The following is a 20,869-nucleotide window of genomic DNA, read 5'->3' as shown; positions in this document are numbered from 1 at the left end:
CATGATGAAAATCGGACAAATTACAGCTCAGCATGTGGAGTAATAAAATAAAGTTGTATTTATTGCAATGTTAATTATAGCTAGAGCACCAAAAAGTCTCCAAATCAAACAATTAAGCCCACTTAATCATATTAGAAAAATAGTTCAAGTGTTATTTTACCTTTATAACAAGGAGCAAATGCAACGTAGACTTCAATAAAAAAAACTAAAATCTTTACCTGATCCATGTTTTGGAGAAGGTGCTATTGGTGTGTGTATATATTAGCTGGATACTTATGGTAGCTCACTGACCCACTAAATGTGCTGTGTAACTCTTGCGCTGCTGAGGGGCCACCCTTCTTCAGCCATTTGGTTATCCAGCTCACATCAAAGCTGATGGAAGGCTGGCCCGTAGCCCAGCACCATGACAGACTGGCGGGGAGCCCGGAACTCAAACCCCTGGCTTGAGGCCTACAGGCCTGGGGCTGGAGGTTGACAGGGCCCAGCTACGAGGGCCTGATGAATGGGTTCTGGCACAGGACTGGTGATGTGTGTGTGCGTGCGTGCGTGCGTGCGTGCGTACGTGCGTGCGTGTGTGTGTGTGTGTGTGCACAAGCGCGTGGAGGGGCTTTCAGGTTCCCCTTAAGGTTGATCTGAGTTACAGAGGGAATCCAGGGAAAGGTTATGATTGCCACAGTATCAGGCAGAATGGACCAGAAAGGACCAGCTTTAGGTCCTTTTACACCCAGAAATTTGATTCCCCAGGGTCTCTCAGACAAATTCAGAAATGTGCGCACATACCCACCATTATGTATATTTACCCTCCCCCTCACACACACACACACACACAAACACACACATATCGCACGACAACGTACATCATTACATGTTAAGTTCTCCTGAGCCTTCATCCTTCAGAGATGGAAAACATTATTCATCACTGACACAGAGAATAATAATGTGCTTTTTAATCCGGAGAGCTCATTTACTTTGACTTGAATTCATATAGGCTGACTTGAGTTCAGAACTTCAAGGAGTTGAAGAAAGGCCAGTTATCTTATTTACAGGAAATACAGACCTCATATTCGCTTGGAATCTCTATCCATTTCCACTTAAGTTCATACTGTCGGCCAGAATGGAAGAGGATAGTACAGCAAACAAGATTAAACAGCAAGGGCAAATGGCATTAAAAGTATGTTTGACTTTTGAATTCTGAATCTAAAATGCATTTGACATCGTATCCTCTCAGGCACATTCTGCTCAACTGGTTTCAGACGCAAACTTAATGTGCCATTCATCCTATTTTCTTATTGATTGATAATATGTATGTTTCCAACGTGGACAACTGTGAATTCTAACAAAAGCTGCGAAGAAAAAAGAACAACCTGTGGAGTATACAACAAGGAAAGTCTTTCTGACACCAAAGCTCAAATATACGACGTCGACAAAATATATGCAGCTCTGCAGCAAACCAGGGGAAATATCTGGAGCCAATATTTCCCCAACTGTCTCTCTTCTTCTCGCAGCCCCTCACTTTTCACTCTTCATGTGCTTCACTCTAACACAATCCCTTGTATCTATCTTCACCCTGGCTCGCCCAAGCTGTTTTGAATGTCAACGAGAAGAAATATGATTTCCTGTTTATACAGAAGACAGCCAGAAAAGAAAGTGAGAACAGATCCCTGTCCACAAATAGTACATAGCGTTGGTCTCATCCTGTGCAGTTTTATTTTACAAGCATCAGGTGCGACAGCATTAAAGGTTGGTGTTGGATGGGGCCAAACAGTCACTGTCTATGAAAGCTATGTGTGGTTTTAGCTCTGATTTGCGGCCAGCCTCCAATTTAGCCTTTAGCTAATCACTCGGGCTGTGGATCTTAATGATTGCTGGAGCGCCACAATGTGGTGTCTGCCTAGGAAAACAAGCTAAGACTAACTAAGGCATGTGTGTTAACCTGATGCATAGTGCTGTCCGCCATCTTCCCAGAGGCAAGGCTAATGAGACACTGTCAGATTATAAAGGTATCCGGCTGTGCGACCACTTTTTATATGGCTTCGATGGGACCTTATTAGATGGCAAGCAACCAAAGCACACGGATTGGAATTAGTTTGAAACTTATCTCAACTCACTTCTTGCGAGGAGAAAACCCTGAAATATACCAGGTGTTACAGTTAGAATGCCCTTGCAAGGACTGAGCTTGCTTCTGTATATTGTGTTGAAACCTCAGACTTAATATGTCTGAATTCAGTCTGAAGACATCCTGTGCAATCAATAGGATTTTTAGCAAGCTACACTGATGAGGAAGTTGCTTGTTAGGCCCCACAGGTCTGCCCAGGAAAACGGTTTCCACTGCTACACCCAGATCATACTGTTCTGCTCACTGCAGAGGTAGACCAGTAAAACCAGTCACCCATCCTAGCGACAGTCCAGTGCAGGCCTGCAGACATGCTGCAGACATGTACAAACAACTCACTGTCTACAGAAGAGACTTTTTTTCCTCTTGAAAGTCTGAAAAGTAGCAGAGGGGAAGTTTCTTTGGGGGTGTAGAGCATTTTTGGGTCATGTCCATCTCTATAACGCAGGGATAGCATTTCATTGCACTTTACCTATTGAAGGAAAAGATACAAAATGTTTTGCTGATGCTAGAAAGGGCTAGGAAGCCATGGAAAAGATGACACAAGCTAATATGTATTTGCATGAATGTGTGTATTGCTGCGTGTGCACAAATGGCTTTTATGCATATTTGAGTGAGTGTGCATGTGTGTTTGGCCTATGCATGTGTGTTTATGTGAATGCATACATTCATGAATGTGTATGTTGGATCAAGATGTTGAAGCTCTTGGTACACTGGCCTCTATAAGGTGCAGGTGTTTTCAGTCAGACCGTAGTTCCCAAGTTCTTACCCGAAGGGTTTTAAGAGACTGGCATTCCTTTAAGACCTGTCCCTCTGCACTGTATCTCTAGGTAGCTCTAGATCTGTGTACTAACTCAACCTACTGCAGTCACCAACTCACAGACTTACTTTACTGTTCATTTGCAGTGTAATTTTACGAAACTTTATTTCACAAGATTGCAGAGATGTACCTTTTGGCAACTATCATGAACAAATGTGTTCTGCAGCCTCTGATGTAAAAGTCGTAACATGTACGGCACAATATTTAAATCACTTAGTCTGCTGCTTAAAGCTTATGCTGCTCTGAGAAAAAGGGTTGTGGCATAGAAAAGGTGAAAGGGGTACAGACACAGAAGGAGGACATGGTTGTCTTCTTCACTATGGTAATATATGACTGTTCCCCTGACCACAGAGGGCTTGAAGAGGACACAAATCACCACCCTGTGTGTCGTTGCAAGCATGCATGCACGCACGCACGCACACACATGCACACGCACATGCACACACGCACGCACGCACAGACACAGATTTGCCTTGGAGGCATATCTAAAAGCAACATCTATGATTGAACGAGACTCAAGAAGCAGAGAATATAAAGTGTTTTCCTTTGTATGGTCCAGCTTAAGTTGTGGAGAGGATAAGTGGATATCTAGCACCATCATCAAATGATTAATGAACAAGAGACAGTAGTAGGAGCTGACAGTGGTGTCCCTTGGTAACATGATCTCACCACAGGGGAGAACGCTGCTGCCTCGTACAACTTGATCATTTGAAACCCACAAACAGCAGCACAGGTTAAAGTGATCAGTGCTGGCTTTAGCAAGCATGCAGTTACACTATCTGTCAAATGGTTTGCAGAATGACAGATTTAATATGACTGGGGAAAATAAAATAAAGCTGCGTAAAGTAGAGTCCCAGATAAGCTTCAGACCACAGGTGGGCTGTACATCTTTCAGGATGCACACACATCAAAAATGTCTGAGGATATATTTATTTAGTTTGCCTCTCAGTTTGGTAATTGATCAATGTCGGCGCATGGATTGTCCTCCAAACATTCCAACTGCAGTGTATTTAGTCTATTTGGTTTTGTTTTCCAAAAAAAAAATCGAGTGTACAAGAATGTCAAGAGCAAAAGATTTAAGTCCGAGATTCAAGCTAGAGCATAAACCTGTCCGTGGAAAACATTTATTTAGTGTTCTGGGAAACTCCATCATCAAAGGTCCTAAACCATATATCTGCTGTGATAAGAATTATCTTTGCACGGGTGTAGATCACAGCTAGAGTTACTTCACATGCACTCTGTTTGTCTTACTATCTCAGACATCCCCTTCTGCGTCCAACAAATCAAATTATGTAAATGCCTCGATACGGTGCGAGTGCAGGAACACAGAGCATATTCAGTGCTCACATTTGTTTTATTGAGACCTGAGGTGAAAAATCCAGATTTATTTTATTACATGTTCAATTGCTAAGAATGTGAGCTAAAACATCCCATATGTAGGCGGCTTTCATTTATTTTATATATAAAGTGGTTTTGATTTATGAACTCACAATGCCTTTTTCCTGCATGCAATAAATTATGGAGGTGAATTCCCCCCCCCCCCCCCACACACACCCCCCTAAAGAAAAGCGTGAGAGAGAGAAAGAGAGACAGAAGGAAGAAGTTCAGAGCGCACAGGAAGAAAAAGAATAAGGGAGTCCTCAAACCACAGTTGGAGTGATCTGCCAAGTTCGGAGTGTGTATCGGCCTTCCAGCTTTTCATAAGAAGGTCTGAATATGTGGGAGAAAATAAAACGGGACAGCTCAGCTGTTTAACTGCTTCACTGTTTATCTTTCTTGTGCTTTGCTGGGAGATTAATGAGGGAAGTGGGTATTCATTAAACATTTACAAAAATAAAGGTGGTGAATTTTATCATGGAACATAGTTCATGTTCTGAAAACATTACATTCTTGGTGTTCAGTTGACACTTTTATCCAGAGCAGCTGAGTAGAGCAGTAGAGTAAGCGTTGATTTTAATTACAGGCATGGTGACATGGCATACGAATATGCCTGTCATATGTCACATGTAATGTTATATACCCATGACAAAACAGAGAGTAAGAAACTAGGATGTATGTGTACTTCTCAAGCAATGCGTTTTGATTTTGTTCCATTAAACTTGTATATAAACACACTAACAGAGGTGGTATTTTCTCTTTGTGTGTGTACATTAGAACAGTAGTGAGGCGCAGATGTAATGTCAGGAAAGACTTCACAATGTTGTCAATTTCAAGACTGTTGGGTACATCAGCGGGCTGGTAGGCTTCAACAATAATCCATTTCACAGTATGTCTGCACAGAGAAGATCTTATGTATCCTCAACTCAATGACTCAGTGACATGACTCAATGGATGACCATTGCGTTCTTCGTTCCAAAGCATCCTGTTTTAAGCATTAAGTTCAGCTTGGAACCCCCCGCTTCTAAAACAGGTGTGTTTGATAACAAGAGGTGGGTCTTTAGTTGTCAACTGTGATCAGTGTGTGTGACAAGAGGCACACTTGCCTGCTACCCATGACGGGTTGCACACCTGGCAGTTTCCATACACACGTGTGATTGAACATACACACCTGACCCCGTTGTCAACGCCTGTGAGTGAAGACAGAGAGTCGGTCGGGAGGTCCAGCAAAACATCAAAATAAACCTACAACAACAGAAAAAACGTACAACAAGCAAAAATAATTAAAGGAGAGATTCAGAGGCCTGCTGAAGCAATTTATGCCTTTTTTCACCTCCACTTCACCTTCACCCAAGGGTGTAATTTACATTTCAACTTTAGGGGAGACATCTGGGAACTGCTCAAGACTCCACAATTATAGTCTGATTCATGCTCACAACACTGCTATGTAACCATTTGGCACTCAATACAAATTGGTAGTATATACACATAGTTTCTAAGAGACAGGGCTGCATTTAACTTGCCATCTTGACCTGGACAGTGTATAAAGAAAAGGGCATAATGATAATTGAACAGGATGTAAATGTGGTGTTGGAAATAGACACCAGTTTAAATCAGCATTGTCAGTGTTGCAGAATAATGGAGAGATTAGGTTCTCCTCACATAGAGGAAATGTGTTTTGTATTTTTCTTATAAAGACACGCCATTTCTTTTTATGGACCTGACAAGCTGCAACCTCTTTTATTTTTTTGTTTTGTTTCTTAACCAGCTGAGATATCAGGGCCTCCTGAACTACGTGCAAGCTCTCATACAGAAAATAGCTCGAGATGAGACTTTCCAGCTGAATCTTCATCGGCTGAACAGTCTCCTGAGGGTTGGGATCATCCACTGACTGGCTGCTGCATATACAAGAGAAAGATAGAATAGGTATCCAACTTCCTCTTTCTAGGACCACACACATTCAGCATGCCAAAACGTTTGTAAAAAAAAAAAAGAATCCCCTGCGTCAACTGAAATACAGACAGGAGCACCTCAATGACCAGCCGGAGTTGTGTAGGTGCCATTCATCTCATAATCACTTGGACTCAATGGCTGTGGACCATTGGTGAACTATCTAATTCTGGTTCCTTCCGTCTTACCTTCAGGTTTTGCATTTTTTAATGATAAACAAGGAGAAAGCGTCAGCCTACAATACCTTGGATTTTTTTTTCAAGAGTTTGAATTGTAAAAGTTGTAAGTTTGAATATGAAATACAGCAAATACTCATTTTCTTCTCCTCTACATACACAGTGGTCCTCAGCATTGTTTAGTAAGAGCATTAGTGAATTGAATACCTTTTAGGGCTATTCTTGATAATTCTGAGAAGTTTAGGAAATCCACACAACCAAAATATTTTTATTATTTCTGGGCGGGCACTGTGAAGATATAGTCATAACCCATATCCAATGCATAGTGTCTTTTCTTTTGCAAAGAAAATCCATTGCTCATTTGTGACAACCACATACACTATTCTTGTTACAGTATACTACTTGTTTGACTGTAACATTATTTATTTCATTTTATTTGGCAATGGGAGTATTTCTTCTACTTTGTGTTACTTTCTTTAATGATTTTACTTTTCATTGTTGCACATCAAGTCATAATTACTCTGAATAACTTTATGCACTAGGTTATTAGGCTTATGCCTTCGCAGCAATGTAGTTTATTTGAAGCAGCAGAGAGCTGATTGTTTAATGGGGCAGGCATTTAGCACTTGCAAACCACACACATTATTTACATCATGGAGATTGTTAAAAAAGTGTATAAACAGATGGTGGCCAAAATTACCATTCTGATCCAACATATTACCCTCAGGCCATAAATACATAGTTAATCAGGATCAGGTCTATTTCTTCTGTATCAGCATGGCAAGGCATTTGGCTGGTGAGACTGAGTTGGGCTAGTTTGAATGGTTTACAGAGGAATTATTTTCTCAGATAAACAGCTCTAGGCTGTACCATTGTATGCTGAGCTCGCTCTCTGGGGATATTTATGAACATGGACATTTTAATTCCGCTTTAAGGATGTGCTTTTGTATGAGGTGTTATCGTTGGGCACCAAGGAAATCATCAAAATCACGCAAGAGCTTAAATGTGATTTGGATGTTTGATTGAATGACACAGACACAGCGTTGATCTCGACTGAAGCAGAGCCCCAGTTCAAGGTCCAGTGATAAGCGGAGGAAATACGGTTTAGTAAGAAGGGGAGGGAAATAAGCTTCAGTAAGGCGGAAAGGAAAAAAGTACCAGGGAGAAGTTGACAAACGGTCTGGAGAGAACATGGGAGGACTCATCTATCTTCCTCCTAGTAATCGGGAGAAAGACTCTGTAAAACCACACTGTCATATGTTGTGATTTTGACTGGCTCACAGAAACACACTAAGGTCATAAGAGTGCATCTATGCAGGTTTGTGTAATTACTCTTACACAATTCAAGAATGATGACAGATTATTTTTAATCACAACATGGCCTTTAACTGTGGAACTATAATGGTTACATGAATGAGAACCCTAATCAACTGGATCTTGAAATACAAACAGACGGCGTCACAGCCCAGCCTGCCTCGACCGCAAAACACACGTCAGCGCCCAAGATTACCCCGCTGTGATGTCATTTCCTCTAAATGCTCCAGACAGTTCGGGTGAGAGAGAGCAGGAGGACCACATCTGTGACACAAACACACACACACACACACACACACACACACAAGTGCATACTGTATGCATAAGCATAAATGTGTACGTGCACACTAACACACTGATCAGAGATACAGAAAAGGGGCGTGATGGTGGTTATAGTGAGAGAGAACAGAAGGACGCACAGGGCTGCGGTTGATGTCAAGAGCAAGGCTTTGGACATTCCTACGGTCAAGAAGGTAATGATGGCAGAGGGCAGGGTGAGAGAGCGGGCGAGTGGGGGACACTAGGGCATAAAAATGTCATATTGCTGCAGTGACTTCTCTGTCGGGGCCTGTGGTTGTAACCTTAGCCTTTCTTTCACCGCTCTGCTATGCAAACTAAGGGCGTTGAAGTCCCAGGGCCAGGCATAGGCCTACGCAGAACATGCGGGTTATAAGTTTGGCCAGTCGTGTGCACACACATGCACACACACACACACATGCACGCACGCAGGCACGCACACACAGACGTGCCAATAAGAGCCACCATTTAGTCCTGTCCACACTGAGTTCATAGAGGGTTAGCAGGAGCAGCTCTGCAGCTGAGGTATAAAGATACAAATCAAACAAGACAGATGGACACACACACATGCTGACACACACATACTCAGACTTCTATAAAAGTTTGATGTAACCACACCATGGCCAGAGACGCCATGTACAAAAAAACACAACATCAATTATCACATCAACAATCAGTATTCATCAGCACAGAAGGATTTATAGCATGAGGGAGCCAACAGCCAATAGTTCCTCACTCATTGATCGGTCCTTCATCCAAGATAAACATGCTGATGCTGATGAACTGTGATCAGAGGACACTCTAAAATGCTCACAATACTTACAGCGGTTCTCAATCCCAATCCAGTGCAGAGACCTGGGGACAAACTGAGGCCGAGAGCCAATGGTGTTGCTTGCTTTGAGTAATGAAATCGTGAGACCACCTACTCGGGTGTAATCAGCCCGCCTTTTCCCTCCGTTGCCTCCATGACCTCCAATCTAGTTTTCCTCCTTTCCCTTGCTTACCCTCCCCTCTCTCCTCATTCCTGACTGTCCATTCTGTTAAAAGGGCCTATACACTCTAAAAACAGCCTGGGTGCATTTGAGTGACAGGGGCAAGGCAGGGGGCTCGTGGGTCTCAACTTAGCCCCTTCCTGTTTGAGGGAGCCAATATGTATGCCCCTCCAGGCCATTGCTCAGCTTGCCATGTGTAACCAAATGAGGCTTTTCATAGAAACAGGGCGGCAGAGCTCAGATCACAGCTACAAAGACTCCGCTCAATATGCTAATGTTGCAAAATCTCCCTCAGCTTGTTTGTACAAACACAGGATGGAATGCCAGATGTATGCATATGATTTGTTCTGGTTTTGGTCGTATAGTATTCAGTATTTGGCTGAAGACGGTAAGCTGCCTCTCTGAAAGGGAAGCGATGAACTACAGGCTGGTGAATTATTACAAAACACCCACGCACATCCCTACAGTGGACTGATATAAGTGTGTTTAAGTGTGTTCGTGAGTTGTTAAAGTCCTTGCTCCAGCCTGCAGAGGCAGTGCTGACTATGAACGTTTACGTGCACATATATCTGAAGGCCTGTTGGCTAAAATAAAAATAAATTCACTTAGAAATAATTTTCACGTTTAAAGCAGGACCTCTAAAAGGTCCGCTGTTGCTGAACGTATATTGATGCTGAGGTCCACTGTTGGATAGGTATGCAAATAAGGACAAACTCGCGTGCGCACACACACACATACACACACAAACAAACACACACAGACAGTATTAGCACAGCTGGCTGTCAGGTCCTCAAGCTCACCAAGAGGTCCATAAGTACTGAAGGCTATTCTTCCTGTCACAGCATGGGGTGCACTACTAACTCTGAGAATGAGAGCATGTGTTAAGAGTGTATGTTTTCAGTTGGCACCTCTCAACCTTGGCAGCAGCGAGTCTCCTGGCATGCGCAGGAACAAATTGCCTTTGGGGTTTGGTTCGGTTTTCGTCTCTGATGTGTGTGTGTGTGGGTGTGTGGGTACATGCATGTGTGGGTGAGGTAGTCGAGCGGTCTGGTCATTATCACCGCTACAGCCAGTGAGCATGTGACCAGAGCAGCAGGAGAAAAAGGTAAAGGAGTGTGGAGATGGTGGTAAACAAGGACAGAGATGAGGACAAGATGCTTAGAAGAAAAGGGATGAAAATGTAAAAAAGAAAAGAATGACAATGATACCGCAAATACACAATCCATAAAATAAAATAAATCCAGTAAGCAAAGTTCTTTCTTGGTATTGGTTCTATAAAATTACGCATTTGCTACTGTAAGCCTGTCCACCAGGCATAAGAATACATAGTACAATGAGTCACCCGGTGGAATGCCGACAGAATCGTGCGTGTGTTTTCCCAGCTTGTCTTAACTGTGGCGTGTTGTGGTCACCGGGCCTGTGTGTGGTCCTGTTGCTAAGAATCATTTCCATTTCAACATATCTGTGGTCCTCAATACAAACCATCAATGTTATCCATTCCATCCGAGGTAACGCCAAAAGCTTTGCCCTCCGTGTGACCCCTTCTCCGTGTGTCACATGTGTTCATGCACGTGGATGTTTGCACTAACGTTTGAATGTGTGAATATGTGTGTGTTTCACTGTCATCTGTCTTCCGGCATATTAGCAAAAGAGATTTCTCATGCAGTCAAGATAATGGTGAGCAAACAGGGTTAGAGTGGTGTGAGTGCTGATGGATGGGTGTGTTTTGGACTGAAGGGCCCCTTCAGGGCATTGTGTCCCAGTGATCAGCGACTCCTCTCTCAGGGGTTCCTTCCCACCACAAACAGACGCGTAAATCGGATCATTGGGAAAGAATGTGGACGCTCTCGTAAGATACTTTCAGTGATGTTTCTCTCATTCATGTCTCCTTTGATGGGCCGGGGTCAAAGGTGTGAACTGGCATCCAAGTGAACAAACCTGTAAAGACACACATTTATGTTTCCATACAATTGTGTATTTCAATGGATCGGCAACACATTTATTACCTTCTATTCATTGCTATTATTGTACTGTTTAACACTGTACAACATAATCACACAAAGTCAAGCTGAATTCCCTTCCGACCTGCGTGACGAGCGCACATGAGCAGTGTGCAGGGAGATATTTGAAAAACAATGTCTTTAAGCATCTGCATGTGTTATGTTTCCGCTTCCCAGTGTGTGGGGAAAACAGAGATGAGCATTTATCAGTCACAGGATCCCGGGCTGGCATGAGGGCTGCCATTGTAACTCAGAAAGAAGATTGCTTTCCCACGTCTGGCTTTTGTACACACATTGGATGCACTTTCCCATAACTCATCTGGCAAACAGGAAGGAATCACAGACCGGATTGGATTTGTGACCCAAACAATCCCATAATGCAGTGATAAATGACCCACCAGCTAGTCAGGGAGTCTTTGGGCCACAGAAAGAGGGAGAGCACAATCTACTGGAAATGATTAGAGTGAAACAGTTCTGCTCAATGGAGACCAGATTAAACCACTGGCACAGTGAGAGTCACCTTGTCTGTGGAGGAGGAAGTTGGGGTCAGTAGAGCTGGCTGGTTGAGAGGTGGGGATAGAGAGGAAGAAGTAGCATGTCCCGCTGTTGACCACGGGGACCTTGGTGTTGACATCGACACCACAGCAGAGTGGCTCCCTGCCGGCCCTGGTTCTGTGCGAACCGCTGTTGTTTTTACTTATTGTGCTCCTCTGTACGCACACATAAACGCATATGAGTTAGCCTGGCATGGAATCCTATTCTTGCATTTATGTGTACAGTATGTTTGTCAGAAAAAAAAGGATTTTTGTGTCTATTTCCTAAACACATACAGATGTATGTCGTGGTTGGCCTACGATTCTGGTGTCATGGTCTTTATTGTCTATCTTTATGTGGGGGGTAGGCCTCTGGAGCAGAGAGTTACATAAATGACGGATGAGCGAAACACCAGATGCACTCATACAAATACATGCATGCGTGCAGGCACGCACATCTCTGTTCATGTGGAGGCCGAAAAAGCAGGCAAACATTTCCCACAGCCAACCGCTAAGAGATGCTGTCTTAATCAACCAAATCTGCCAACAATAAAATCGGGATGAGAACTGATGCTTTATATTAACTATATTGTTCTATTGCTAAGAGCCTTTCAACAACATGGCTTCAACAACAGCATCCATTTTAAACATCATTTTATTTAAAAAGTACACAAACAGGACCAATATCGTTCAATAAGGCAAAGCTCAAATATTAACAACCACTCACATCAGAGGACTCAAAAAATCTCATAGTCACAGTTTATGGGTACCACTTGCAAATCATAAATAAAAAAATTTTTTTTCTTCATATAGACTATAACTTGTTTTTTCCCCATCATGAAAAAAAGATCATTGACAAACATTATATTACGACCCCGGCCACATATAATCATCTTCAGTATTTTTTATTTTTTTTTCAATCTTCAGAATCATTATTGTCCATTCAAATTCAGAGTGCGCCAGGGAGAGGTGCACCTGTCTCTCTCCAACCGGGTGTTACGTGGCTGTAATGCCCAGTTCCAAGTCCAGCTACAGACCCCAGCCCTTAGCTGCAACCTAAAAGGAGTGAACACAGTGGTGTGAATGTCACTGGGTTTTACTGGACCACTTGTGGAATTTTTAAGCTACTATGTGCATTGTTGACATTATTACTATGTTCCTAACTTTGTATCTCCCCAATGACCTCTCGGTGCAGCTCATGTGATATTGCAAAAGCACTGTAATGATGACTATAGCCATTAACAGTCCTTTCATACAGGTGTCTTGTAGGGAGGCACCTCAGGGCTAGGGGCTTTGTTGGAGGCGAGTTGGAATTGGGCACAGTTTTATAAGGGGCAGGAGTGTTTTTTTCTGTGGCATTGTTGCGATTCTTTTGCATGCTGAGTCAAGCGGATCCAAGTCAAGTTCTGGATGGAGAGGCTTCGCCAGCTCTGGTCACCTGGGGAACAGCGCTAGGAAGACGCAGAGCAGTGTTGCTGCGAGAGACGGGGTGAGACACGCAGCTCCTCCACACTCCATTGAGTTCTCCTGAAGAAAAGTAGGGGGAGGGAGGGGGTGTCAAGCTATGAACATATGTGGAATATTTTAATAAAACGCAAAAGCAGAATTTGCAGGGGATTTATTATGAAAGAAAGTACTATCATTGTGAGTGAACTGTGTGTGTGCAGTATCTGTGTATGTGGAGAATACCTCTGGGTGAAAAGGGTGACAGGTATCTGGGCGCCTCCTGTCCTTTTGCATCTTCAACCGCTCGCACTTGAGAGACTCATTATGTGCAGCTGAAGTTAAGTCAATAACAGACAATGTGTACCCTCTGCAGGGGGTTTTCCTGCTGGAGTGTATTTCTTGTTTATAAAGGAAAGGCAGTAATACTTTTGTGCACAGCACGGGTGTGCATATAGGAAAAAAAGCAGACGGAGTAATATCTGATGAGTTTTCTTTTGTTGCAGGCTTTATGCTACAGTAAGCGCTCCACAACAAAATGAACAGTGGTGTATATGTACATACAGTGGGACTGTACTGCATACAACTTACATATTGTCGGAGAATCCAGCTCAAGCTGACTCCACTCTGTGTCTGCTGTTGATCAGTGTCTCATCGCAGCGTGGGCTGTTGTGTAACACAGTCCAAACACAGACCCCCACTGACACAAGGACACACACACACTCACCATTTTGGAAGGAGGTGAGAGCTCTGAACAGGGGCAATATATTTCTACCATGCACTATAGTAGGAGTTTATTGAGCTGATAACACAGCTGAGTTGTGGAGGAAACATTAATCTGCTTTATTTAATTAAGTTAAAAGTGACCCCTAGAAAGTGGGTAATATTGCTAACAGTGAGACATTGGGACTCACAACCAATGAGGTCGATTGAGGCAATAACACAGCTATCTGATAATAAAGCAAGTGGTTCTGATAAAATCAGTGCTGAGCACCTTAAGTTTGCGGGTCCAAAGGTTGCAGCAGTTAATGCAATGTAATTGGTTTGTCGTCCGTTACTTTTGTATTGTATATGTATTATATACATACAAATGAGAAATCTGAAATCTACAAATTTATTTTTGTCTTCTGAAGGGTTCCCAGAACACAATTATCATGCTTCTGTCACATCCATGATTTAGTGTTGTGCAATACCAGCTGCCCCTGTGGAAACATTATGATCACTTTCTTTTCATGTATGTATTGTTGCTTGTGTTGTGTGTTTTTCTGACAGACTTTGAGTTTGTCAGTAACCCTCATAATGCTCTCATCTCTTTCATTACCAAAAGGGCAGAGGGCTATATACACTCCCCAAAGACCTCCCCACAAATGAAAATGCCGTTGCTATTTACATCCCTGCAACATTGTTGGACACGTAGTGGTTATAGCTACAGGATTGTGACACTGGAGCTTATGAGGTGGAGAAGAATAGACTTCCATATTAAAACAACATAATCCGGTGATATTGTTATTTCTATACCAGTCTTTGGCCATTGAAGGATATACATGATTTCGATGGGGTCCATGGTGATTGGCTCAAACATGCTGCAGTCACACTTGTTGTCCACCACCACCATGAAGAGATTACTGCTGGGGATCTGCTGGATCACAAAGGACCTGCCAATCACAGCACAGACAGCCAGAAACACAAAACAAATATGAGGACGGAAGAAGAGAGAGGGCGCAAGGGAGGATTGAGAGTTGAATTGGCAAGTAGACAAGGCGCATGGGCATGATGTACATTTCCATGTGTGTCAGAGGATTTATGTTATGAGTGTTCACATTCCCCCCTGGTGGAGGGGAGATGCACTAACCGCCAGCTATCAATAAACATACAGAGACATCGACAGACACGCATATACTATGCACACATACTTCTTCTCCAACTCACTCCATCCCCTTCTCTTCCTAATTTTTCTCCCTATCTTCCCTTTTGTCTTTGTTATATCCTATCCAAGTCGAGCACCAATGAAGTGTTGCCCAATATAAAACACTGCGAAGGGAGACAAATGGGAACCACACTTTTGTGCTCATAGCTTCTCATGGTTGTGTTTTACTGGCCTGAGAGATCAGACCTCGCCTCAGCGTCCTGGCCAGTGATTTACGACCGTGGATAAGCTTTATGAAGAAGAGAGGTCGTAAAGATGATCTCTTATTTCTCTCACTCTTTCTTTCTGTGTCTTTTGCTTCCCTTCCTCCCTCTACTCTGCCGCAGCTGGTTGAATTATCAAGTTCACCGTGAGGTATTTATCAGACACGTATGAGAACATGCACGCTTGACTGAAAGGACACACGCAAATGCAGAAATACACGCATACATTTTCTCAACTCTTGTGAAGGAGGAAGTAAGGCAGAGAGGGAAAGACCTGGCAGATCAAAACAGACCTAGGAATATCTCCATCCTTACAAATTCAATACGATGACCAATTTAATCAGACCACAACCCCTAAGCAGCACCAATTCACCGCACTTTAATTCCACCATGACGAACCAAACCCAACCAAACCAGCCCAGTAAATAGGTCAAGCCAGTTCCACTCAGGGTAAATTGGGATCTGCTTATGTTTAATAATCCATGCTCACCCCTGCACAGCGCTGGGCAGGCCCAGCTCAGCCCACTGACAGAAAGCAGAGCGAGTGTTCCTGGAGAAAAGACTTAAACACATCCCGACAGCACAGCTGCTGGCCTCGAACATACCCGGTATTGGGAAAAGGAGCACTACACCGCTTGTGAAGGCTTTCCAACACACACACGAATGTGTATGATGGGCGACTGTGGCTAAGTGGAGAGCAAGGTAGTCCTTCAATTAGAGGATCGGCGGTTCGATCCCCGGCTCCACTAGTCGCGAGCAAGACACTTAACCCCAAATTGCTCCCGTAGCTGTGCCTACGGTGTAAAAATGTGATCGAATCTGAATTGTAAGTCGCTTTGGATAAAAGCGTGTGCTAAATGACTGTAGTGTAATATACAGATAGAGACAGACCGTCATGCATGCTCTCTGTCTCTCAGAAGCACACAGACAGTAACGACATCCAATACGTTTCTCTGAGTAATGACAGTGAGTGACACAGAGACCCATAAAGATAAGGCAGTAACAAAGAAATCAGGAGTTAGACAGATGTATAATGTAACGCTGATGTACTATCGGAAAAGACGTGGCGACAGATCATGACTACTGATCTAAGTTCTGACAAAACATATCACACAATCTGTAGCTGAAGCTGACAGAAGAATAGCACTGCATGACGTGAAGGAGCATGTTTTACCTTTGGAGAGCCAGCTGTGCTGAAGATCATTTCAGCAGTTGGAGCTAAGATAATAACATTTCACAACACATTATGCTTAACATGTGCTTTGCTTTTGATGCAGAACTGAGGCAAATTTTTTTTCTACCTTTCGTGGTAAAATGTGTCCATGCTCAGCGGCTAAATGCAATATTATTTGTGTGTCCTGTAGAGAGTGTTCACAATTTTCCAATAATTTAATTGTTGCATAGCTTAACCATAACAGCATGCGTATGGTTTTCAGAAATGTCTATCATCAGAGTTGGGAAATTTGACCAGTAATTGGTGTGTCTAATTTAAGAATGACTAATTCAATAAAATCTCACCAAACAGACTGGAGAGTTTTCAGAGCAATGCTGTCATTTTATTTTCATTTCTTTCATTACTTTTGGGGAAACTGGGCATCATGATTCCAGTATTCTCATTTTCAGCCTTTTTTCCCCCACATTTTACATGATTCTAATATACAGTATATATCCAGAGGGGCTCGATTAAAGATGTATTCATTATTTGTGGATTTTTTAATTCAGGCAGTGGTTGGCGCAAATTCAGCATAAAGGTCCTGAATGACACAATTATTCCTTCTGCATATAAAATAGGAACTTAATTTAACATGTAATATCAAAATAAAATAGCTGGTTCCATAAAGACTGCGATACCAATTTTTTTTTTTTTACTGTTCTCAAAATACTGTTCACTAAAGACCACGTCTCTGATGCAGCCGGGGCACTAAAATATGTTTAAAAAGTTGTGTTAAAGTAGCAAAACTTGCCTTATAGTAAGTCGGGAGTGACAGTATGATAATATAAACAAATATTTCAGCAATACCATAATTATTAGTGCGACAGGGATAAAGACAGATGCAATTTAAGAATGAAAGCACGTCACGTCTGACTGTAGCGCCGAAGCTGTAGTTCATTGCAACTTTGAAATTCTCTCTTTTGCTCATCTGGGGCGGTCAAGAAAAAATAAAGGAGCATGTGGCGAGATAGGATATATGGCTGTGAGTATTGTCGCTAATAGTCCCCTTGAAGACTTTCTCTGGTGACAGACAAGACACACTCTTCGTCCTACATCTCATGTTACAGTCTAGAGAGGTTGGCTCTGCAATAATGGAGGTTAAATCATCTTAAAGGGCCACTTAAGCGATTATAGCATTCGCTAGATATCAGGAAGTAATGGACAAATACAAATACTGACATCACATGCACACACAGTCAAAAGACAGTGAAGAGAAGTTTAACGGGCAAATGCTTAGAGTATATTTCCGAGAGCATTAAGCACACACACGTGTCCCAATGAAAATATGAGAAAACGGCCTCAGTCAGCCTGTAACGTGAAACAGATGTTTATCACCAATATCCTCTATTACTAATGTGAGCTATACAATTCCATGCAACCCAAATAAAAACTCCATTTTACTTTGTCAAATTCATTGTGCTTTAAAAAAGATTTATTTGAAGGCGGCATGTTGCTCAGCGCACACAGGCCTGCCCGCTAATCCCAGTTCTGGTGTCATCATTGGAGATGAGGCCATTCTTCTCTGACGCCCGCTTCTGTCATGTGTGTGCGGGTGTGTGTAAGACGGTGCTGTGTGTGTGTGTGTGTGTATACACAGTATGTGTGTTTGGTAGTGTGACTGCATCCCCAACCACATTTTACTCCGAGCACCCAGGGCAGTGGTTACCCTGCTGACCTTGTGGGGCTGTACCGGCAGCAGACACACAAGGAAAACACACCCACACACACTCACAGGGTTCTGAGCCTCCCTGGCAGTTCCACAGCTGGGAGCAATGAAGGGCCCATTGGCGGGATCCAGAGAACACCCCACAATTGCCTGACAGAAAAGCCCAAATTGTTAAAGGGGACCACACTCATTTTCCCATTTTTAAAGGAAGCCTTTTTTTTCCACCCCTCTCCCTCATCTCTAAATGCCTTGTATTTCAAATTGCCGGAGGAGAGAGAGAGTGAGTGTCTGCGTGTGTGTCTCTGATGGATTGCCGGGATAAAAGTGTTTTCAGCAGACAACAAATGATTTAAATGTGTTCCTCATTATCAGGGATTACAGAGATAAAAAAATACTACGCCAAGATGAGAGTTAACAGGATGATTCATTTTTCATTGTTAGGTTGTTTTATGGAATGTAGTGGAACGCTTGATATCCGAGGTGTGTGGCTGAACAGTAGACGGATATTGAGATTGTTGTCGTTACTGTGTTGTTGATGCATGTTCACTGTTCTGTGTGTTTCATACTTGATGCAGCCGCCACAGTCAACGTTGCCCATGTTCTCTTTGATGGTTCTCTCGGAGACGAAGGCCGGGTACTCCGTGTCACATGGTACCTGCATGGATCGACCCCTCCGCTGAGCTGAAAGCAGAAAGAGAGCGAGAGAGAAAGAAAACGAAATTGGGTGAGGTCGTCATGGAAAGGCTATTTGAAAGTCAAATACATATTTCAAATTTGTAAATGCAAATAGATTGAAAGCAAACAGTTAAACACACCACATCCTTGTAAATATACACGTTTGAAAGAAAGCAGCACTTCTGAACCAGAGTTGACTCTTGTCCTGCTGGAGATATTTGCAGTGTGAATCTATGCCAGACATTTATGCAAAATTGCTTGAACTCTCCTGCCACCCGGAGGTTTAAACCAATGCTGCATGATTGAAGGGGAGGGGGGGGCTATGCAATTCTCATTTGTTTATTAAATCTAAACATTTAGAAACATGTGGGTTTTATTCATTTATTTATTGAGTTGAGCTTTTTCCAGGTGGTCTTCACACATTTCTTTTACAAAACAGTTTTCTAAAGATGGTGGATTATGTGTGTGATTTGAATGGAGAAGTTTAATTGCTGGATGTCAGCAGTGCAGTATCATTGTGTGAAAAGAAATGAGAGTGTGTGTGCTGTTGTATATAAATTATAAGCTTGTGAGAAACGCAGCCTACATGTATAAACGTCTGGGATTAGTTCTGGCTGAGAGGCTGTGTAGATTGGGTTACAGGCTGCTAAATTGGGGTGTTTCAGCGGTGTGTCGCAGGTCTGTGTCTCTATTGTAAAAAGATATAGAAAGTGCTGCTAAGACCTGAGGCTAGCCAGCTGTGAAATTGTCTTGACTGCTTGGCGAGCAGCGATGCCCAGCTTCACTTCATTCGGGATAAGAGTGTGCAAGGAAAGCATTTTATCGACTCTCATTTTGTGGTTCTTTCCCTCTCTCCCCTCCCTCACATTCACACACGAAATATCTTCATATTAGTTTTGGCTGGAATTAATACCACTATATGATGCTGCTTAGTGAGGCTTTAATTTCAGACAGGCAAACTGTATTCAACACACCATAAAGTATAAGGCATCACAGCTTTCATAGCTTGGCGGTAATCATATGAGAATGTGCGTGAGTTTGTTGAAGAAAGTGACACAGAAAAAGAAAGGTTGAGACATAAAACCAGAGAAGGAGAGACAGATAGACTGAGTGAGAAAAAAAGAAAGAAAGAGAAGCCTTTTGCCTTCTGTTACAAAGCGGATATTGCTTCCCACCACTACCAATATGACATACACCCGTACAGATCATAAAACCATCAAGTACAACCCCCTCTGGACACACAAACAAATACAAATGTGTGGAGACAAACTCACACACACACACAGTCTCTCACACTGGGGTCACTTGAGGCAATCACGTGTTCTGCGATTTTTTTTTACACTGGGTTTTGGATTGTGCCTTTTTATTCTGTTTTTCCAGTGGTCACACTGACTCAGACTGAGAGGAAATGGAGGGGAGATGGTGAAGATGAAGATGAAGACAGGTCAGTGTTGAGGACACTGGTTGTATTACGTGTAGTATTACGTGAGTGTTACTGTGGAAAACTGACAGTGTATGCGTCAGTGTTCATCTTTGGATTATATATTTTAGAAAACCCCCCAAAAAACAGCATTTTGATGATCATTCCACAAAACATTAATGTTTTTATGGGCAGATGTAAGATTGAAAATTGCTTAATTTCCTTTTTTCGTCTTTGCGAGACAGGAAAGTTAACTGCAAAAACTATTATTAAAAAAACACATGTTTCTGAAACTGGAAAATTAGGTGTTATTCATTTAATGCTGCACATGGTAATGTTGAGGTATAAGCCTTGAGCTGAAATAACAAAATCTTCCAGTTTCCGAGAAAATAGTTTTTTGGTCTTTTTTTTTGTTTGTTTTGCTGGGGGACAATATCTTTCTTTATCTCTCTGACAATAGACAAGTGTTTTAAATTATTAAATATAATTGTTGTTTTTTTACTTTTCATTTTAGTTTCTGAATGTTGAAAATGTATTAATGAAATAAATAATTAAAACACACAGACCCATTTGACATGAAATGAAAGCCTGTAAGTGCTGCAAGTTAGAATTTTGATTACAGCAAAAATCTATTGATGTTTATTTTTACAACAATATTTGTAAAATAAATAAGTAACATGTTGAAAAAATGCAAATCATAGCAATTAACAATTAGAAAAATGTAGAGTAAGAAGAATAATCCTGATTGTT

General features: G+C 42.3%; 1 protein-coding gene across 1 annotated transcript in view; it reads right to left on the bottom strand.

The window, feature by feature from the left end:
• Positions 1-12,709: 12,709 nt before the first annotated feature.
• The window catches only part of cacna2d3a (calcium channel, voltage-dependent, alpha 2/delta subunit 3a), a 105,431-nt gene continuing 97,271 nt past the window's right edge, over positions 12,710-20,869 (bottom strand). Inside the window, exons 34-37 of the mRNA XM_079273539.1 lie at positions 18,591-18,705; positions 14,534-14,670; positions 13,262-13,350; positions 12,710-13,099 (exon numbers count right to left, since the gene is read on the bottom strand). Coding sequence (XP_079129665.1) covers positions 13,007-13,099; positions 13,262-13,350; positions 14,534-14,670; positions 18,591-18,705 — 434 coding nt within the window. The 3' untranslated portion in view covers positions 12,710-13,006. The remainder of the gene's footprint in view (positions 13,100-13,261; positions 13,351-14,533; positions 14,671-18,590; positions 18,706-20,869) is intronic.

This window comes from Melanostigma gelatinosum (genome assembly GCF_949748355.1).
Source record: "Melanostigma gelatinosum genome assembly, chromosome: 8".
Taxonomy (NCBI): Eukaryota; Metazoa; Chordata; class Actinopteri; order Perciformes; family Zoarcidae; genus Melanostigma; species Melanostigma gelatinosum.
Note: the sequence above shows the minus strand (reverse complement) of the source record. Positions and strands in the feature narration are given on the sequence as shown.